At 50.8% G+C, this 6,275-nt stretch overlaps 1 protein-coding gene across 1 annotated transcript; it reads right to left on the bottom strand.

Moving 5' to 3' along the window:
• Positions 1-3,420: 3,420 nt before the first annotated feature.
• On the bottom strand, positions 3,421-4,710 carry LOC107494550 (uncharacterized). Its single transcript, XM_016115596.1, has one exon. The coding sequence runs from the start codon at positions 4,708-4,710 to the stop codon at positions 3,421-3,423; it is 1,290 nt and encodes a 429-aa protein (XP_015971082.1).
• Positions 4,711-6,275: the final 1,565 nt, after the last annotated feature.

Here is a 6,275-nt window from a genome sequence, read left to right on the forward strand (position 1 = left end):
CGCCAGCTTTCCCTCCCCCGGGGTCGGTAAGCCGATGTCATTGCGCCTCAGGACGAGGTCGTTTGGCTCGAACTCTCTTTTGAGCACTTTGGTGTTGTAGCGTAGGGCCATTCTTTGCTTCAGCATTGTTTCCGTCAAGTGGGCCATTTCTCCGACTTCATCTATCAGGTCCTTCTCCACGGCTTCCCCTACTCCCTTCAAAAGTAGTCGTGGACTCGGTTCCCCGATTTCCACGGGTATTACTGCATCTAGCCCGTACGTTAGTCGGAAGGGGGTTTCCCCGGTGGACGATTGCTCGGTTGTACGGTATGACCAGAGGAATGAGGTGAGCTCGTCGGCCCAAGCACCTTTTTTATTGTCGAGCCGCTTCTTAAGCCCTAGCAGGATGATCTTGTTTGCGGACTCAACCTGTCCGTTTGTTTGGGGGTGTTCCACCGAGGAAAACTTCTATCTTATACCCAGGCCGGTGAGGAACTCCGTGAACTTCTTGTCGGTAAATTGTGTCCCGTTATCCGAGATGATGATCTCTGGGATGCCGAACCGTGTTATCACTTGCCTCCACATGAACTTCCTGCAATTGGATGAGGATATGCTGGCCAGCTGCTCGGCTTCTATCCATTTGGTATAGTAGTCAATGGCGACTATGAGGTACTTGACTTGTCGAGGACCAACCGGGAAGGGCCCAATAGGTCGACTCCCCACTGCGAGAATGGACGGGAAGACGTTAGCAAGCTTAGCTCGGAGGCCGGTGCCCTGTGGGAATTGGCGTTCTCTTGACACTTAACGCACTTTCTAACAAATTCTTTGGAGTCTGCCATCATTGACGGCCAATAGTATCCGGCTCGGACTAATTTTCTTGCTAGGGCCTTGCCACCTATGTGATGTCCGCAACACCCTTCATGGACTTACCTGAGGACGTAGTCCGTTTGGTCGGGGTGTAGACATTTCAATAGGGGCTGGTTGAGTCCTTTTCTGAACAGCTGACCTTGGATGATCGCATACCTGGCCGCTTCCCTCCTCAGTTTCTTGGCATCTTTTTCGTCGTCGGGGAGTCTGCCGTTTTCTAAGAAGCTGGTGATGGGGTCTAGCCATGACGGCCTTAGCCTTGTCAGGTGCAGAGTGACCGCCGGCTCCCTCATCATACCTTGGATGAGAGATCGGTTACCCTCTCCCGGTTTTGTGCTGGCCAGTTTCGATAGGAGATCTGCCGGTGTGTTCCTTTCTCTTGGAACGTGGTGGATCGTGACCTCCTCAAACTTTCGGCTCAAATCCTTGAACTTCTCCAAGTATTTTTGTAATAGTGAGTCTCTGGCTTGGTAACTTCCGTTTACTTGGGAGGTGACGACTTGTGAATCGCTGCATACTTCTAGCCTTGTCGCTCCGACTTCGGTTGCTAGAGCTAAGCCACCTATGAGGGCTTCGTATTCTGCTTGGTTGTTCGAGACGGGAAATTCGAACCTGATCGACTGTTCGTATACGACCCCGGCTGGGCTTTCCAGGACGATCCCGGCGCCCCCGGACGTCTGATTGGAGGCTCTGTCCATGTGGAGCTTCCACCGTGTGCACATCTCTTCGATTGGATCCCCCATCACTTCTACCAGGAAGTCAGCCATCGCTTGCGCCTTGATTGCCTGCCGGGGTTCGTACCGTATATCATATTGGGAAAGTTCGATGGACCAAGTCATCATCCTTCCCGCCAAATCGGGTTTTTGGAGCACTTGTCAGATTCCTTGGTCCGTTCTTACGACAATCTGGTGACCTTGGAAGTATTGTTTTAACCTCTGTGAAGAGGTCAAGAGTGCCAGAGCTAGCTTTTCCAGTTTGCTGTACCTTAGTTTTGCTCTTTGTAGGGCTCTGCTTACGAAATAGACTGGCTGTTGGGCCCTTCCATCTTCTCGTACCAGAACCACAGCCAGGGCTTCTGCCGTTATGGCGAGATATAGGTATAGCGGCTCCCCGTCCTTTGGCTTCCCGGGCACAAGGGGTGCCGCCAGGATTTCCTTAAAGTGTCTAAAAGCTTCCTCGCATGCGGACGTCCATTCAAACGCTATCCCTTTCCTCATGAGGTTAAAGAAGGGTAAGGCTTTTGCTCCCGAAGCTCCGAGGAAGCGGGATAACGAGGTCAGTCGTCCTGCCAATCTCTGGACGTCCTTGATACAACCCGGACTCTTCATCTGAAGTATTGCTTGGCATTTCTCAGGGTTAGCTTCTATCCCTCTTTGGGTTATCATGAACCCCATAAACTTTCCAGCTTCCATGGCAAAGGCACATTCAGAAGAGATGCGAAAACATTTACCAGATCATTCAGGAGGTCATCGGGTCGGGTAGTTTTTGCGAGGATGTCATCTACATAGACTTCCACCGTCTTTCCTATGAGTTCGCGGAATATTTTGTTCATCAACCTTTGGTATGTTGCCCCCGCGTTCTTTAGGCCGAACGGCATTACCCGATAATAGAAGGTTCCCCCAGGCGTTATAAATGCTGTCTTGTCCTCGTCAGGTCGGTGCATAGGTATCTGGTTGTAGTCGGAGTAGGCATCCATAAAGCTCAGATACCGGTAGCCCGCCGCCGCGTCGACGAGTGCGTCTATGTTGGGGAGGGGGAAACAATCTTTAGGGCATGCTTTGTTAAGGTCAGAATAGTCTACGCAAATTCTCCATTTGCCGCTGTGCTTCTTTACCAAAATTACATTCGAGAGCCAGGTCGAGTAGTCTAGTTCTCGTATGAAACCTACTTCTAGGAGGCTGGTCGTCTGCCTGGCCACCTCTTCCGCCCTCTCCCGTGACATCTTTCTCCTCCGTTGGGCTACCGGGCGTGCTTCCGGCTTGACGGCCAAGTGGTGTGACATGACTTCGGGGTCTATGCCCGGCATATCGGCCGGTGTCCAAGCGAACAAATCCCCGTTGGCCCTGATCATTTCTACCAAAGGCTCCTTCAATTCATGTGGGAGGTTCCTGTTGACAAACGTGAACTTTTCCTCCGTGTCACCGACCCTGAACTTTTCCAGGTCCCGCTCTGGTTCTGGTTCTGGTCTGGGCTTGTCGTCTACCGTTGCATCCAGGTCAGCCAGAAACACCCCCGACGCCTCTTTAGATCTCTTCCTTAGGGAGAGACTGGCGTTGTCGCAAGCGATCGCCGTTTCTAGGTCTCCCCTTATGGACCCTATAGATCCGTCGTCGGTAACAAACTTCATGACTAGTAGCTTTGTGTTGATTATTGCTTCAACATCGTTAATAGTCTTCCTCCCCAAGATGATGCTGTAGGCCGTGGAATCTCGGAGAACCACGAACTCAGCCATTGCCGATCTTTGCCCTTGGGCCTGTCCCAGGGAAATCGGCAGAGATATTACTCCATCCGGCTTGATGAAGTGGTCGCCCAACCCGATGACCCCGTGCTGATGAGTCGATAGGTCGGCATCCCTTAGTCCCAGTGCGTCGAACACGTTGCGGAACATGATGTTTGAGTCTGCCCCGTGTCAACAAGGATTCGTTTTACGAGGCCTGTTCCCACCCTGGCCGTGATGACCATGGGTGGATTTTCAGGGGCCTCGTCGAACCACTGATCTTCCGGGCCGAAGGAGATAGATGGGGGCTTCTTAGAGCTTCGCGTCGGCGCGCAGGAGACTGCTAAGATCTTGGCATCTTTCTTGTGCACCGATCTCGGCCTTGGTGCAGTGTTTCTGGCGGTTACTATGTTTATCAAGGTGAGACCGTAGTCTTTGTCTTCTGGCTCTTGTCGCCGCTTCGCCGACCGGGTCTTGCCTTCCTCGTCCTGGTCGCGATGTCGCCTCCTCGGCTCCCTTATGAGATGAGAGAACTCTGAGAGTTTACCATCCCTTATGGCTTGTTCTAGTGCATCCCTCAGGTCAAAGCAGTCCTGTGTTTGGTGCCCATAGACCTTGTGGTAGTCACAGTAAAGGCTCTTGTTTCCCCCCGTACGGTCCTTAAGTGGTCGGGGCTTCGACAAGATTCCCTTTTCGACTATTTGCTGGTAAACTTCCATGATGGGGAGAGTGAGTGGAGTGTAGTTGGTGAATTTCTCGATCCGGGGAAATGGTCTGGGCACCTTGCTCGGCCCTCCCTCTTTGGCTTGTTCTTTCTGTCTCTCTCCGTTACCTTGTTGCCTAGGTTGATTGTAGCCAGAGTGCCGTTTATTGGCAGCCACGACCTGACTGACTTCCTCGTCATTTATGTATTCCTTAGCTACCGTTTGGATTTCGTGCATCGTCCAAACCGGTTTCGTGGTGAGGTGCTTTCGGAAGTCCTCGTTTAGAAGGCCGTTCGTCAGACAGAGGCTGGCCACCGAGTCGGTTAGGCTGTCAATTTCCAAGCATTCGTCGTTGAACCGGTCCAGGTATTTCCTGGTCGGCTCCCCGGGCCTTTGGGTTGTCCCGAGCAGGTTGATCGGGTGTTTTGCCTTTGCTATTCGTGTTGTGAATTGAGCCAAGAAGGCACGACTGATGTCTGAAAATCCATAGATGGATCCCTGCGGGAGGCCGTTAAACCATCGGATTGCAGGTCCGGCCAGGGTGACCGGGAAGGCCCTGCACCTCACATCGTCTCCTACTCCCTCCAGATTCATTCTAGCCTCGAAAGCCGTGAGGTGTTCTAGAGGGTCTTGGGTTCCATCGTACCTCATGTCCATTGGTTTGTCGAAGTGCTTCGGCAACCGGACCTCAAGGATGGACCGATGGAACGGGGTGGCGCCCATTATCACGGGTTGTCGTTTTCTCACAGGCCTCCCTTCTCCATCTTCACGATCTCGTCCCGTGTGACGCGTTTCCTTGCCTCGGAAGTAGATGATTGTGTCGTTTTGCCTTCTCGGGATGGGTGAATCTTCTCGGGTGCTCTCCGCTTCCGTTCTGGAGGCGGAGGCGTGCCGGGAGCGACTCTGGTGGGAACCTCCCTCCCCGTCTTTCAGGGGATGGAGAGTAACTAGGATCGGTGGTTCGTCGATCATGCTCTTGATCGGCTAGCTGTCGTTCTAGGTTTTGGACCCTATGGCGTAGCTCTTGCATTATTCTGGCGCTGTCACCGCCAATTCCTCCGAAAGGCCGCGTCTCTCGCATCCTTGTACGTGGTTCGGTGCGCTGTTGGGGGGACCTACGTCGCCCTCCCGGGGAGGCGACAGAGGCTGCCCCCTCTGCGCCAGCTGCTCGGCCTTGGTCTCCAAAGCCCGGCACGACTTCCATTTAGGCGTCCCCACAGACGGCGCTAATGTTCGGTTGTGCGGTTACCGGACGGTTCGGGTGAATATGTGGAACTGGGAACGCTTCAATCACGATCGTGCTTGGATCCGGTCTACCGGGTAGCCAAGCTCTCGTTGTGGAAGGAGGGGGTGTCACCTGCAAAGACACTCCGACGCTCTAGTCAGTGAGTGTGTAGGTGAGGAATGGGTTAGGTGGAATGTGTGACGTATCTTGGGGGAGGGGTAGGACCCTCCCTTTATATACTGTGTCAGATGCGGGTCCCACAAGGGCAGGACCCTCTTTCTGCGAAACTTCCTCGCACAGCTGTGGTGATCAGCTGTCCAGACATGTGTTCGGGTCGGGTATGAGCGCATCACCCGACCGTTTTGGTCGGGTGGTCAGTGAGTCGGGTCGGTCCAAATTCCCTTTGAGCCATACCGTAACAATTACTAATTTACTATTGTTTTGTCAAGGGTATATGTCCATTCAAAATTAATAAGTTCATGAAAATAAATCCAAAAAAGAAAAATATATAAAAGTTTGGATTCGTCTAGTTGTTTATATGTCTTGTCTGACTGTTCCATTGACCAAATAAAACAAAAATGAATAATAGGGGAAAACGAAATAAAGAAAAGGTTTGAAATTGAATTGAGATATTGTTATCCATTCCAACAGTGAGAATGACATAATGAACGTGCATTGTCTTGAAGCTGATGATCACCCCCAACACGTGTGCTTTCTTCTCCCATAATGCGCACTTTAATTACCAGAAATACCTGTCTCTCTTTATTATATCTTACATGTAAAACTTGGAATCAAGTAGTAGTATTGTATTGAATAGAATTTCAATTTCAATTTCTCATAATCAACTATTTCATTATATTAGATTGGATCGCTTCACTTTCACCCTATTGAAACTTAAAATGTTCAATAAAATATATAGTGTATAAAACAAAGCTATATCTTCTCTTGAATTACTAATTTTTCCTTAAAAAATAAATCATTATTAGGTGTGGTAGTTTTAACATGAAGATTTTGTTTTTGTTACTATACAGTAGTATATTTTCTAGATAAGGGAGTTGGAATT

Source organism: Arachis duranensis, chromosome 6, assembly GCF_000817695.3.
Source record: "Arachis duranensis cultivar V14167 chromosome 6, aradu.V14167.gnm2.J7QH, whole genome shotgun sequence".
Taxonomy (NCBI): Eukaryota; Viridiplantae; Streptophyta; class Magnoliopsida; order Fabales; family Fabaceae; genus Arachis; species Arachis duranensis.

Bases quoted from the DNA above. Each gene is read 5' to 3' on its own strand.
- LOC107494550 (XM_016115596.1), bottom strand. From the start codon at position 4,710: ATGGGCGCCACCCCGTTCCATCGGTCCATCCTTGAGGTCCGGTTGCCG.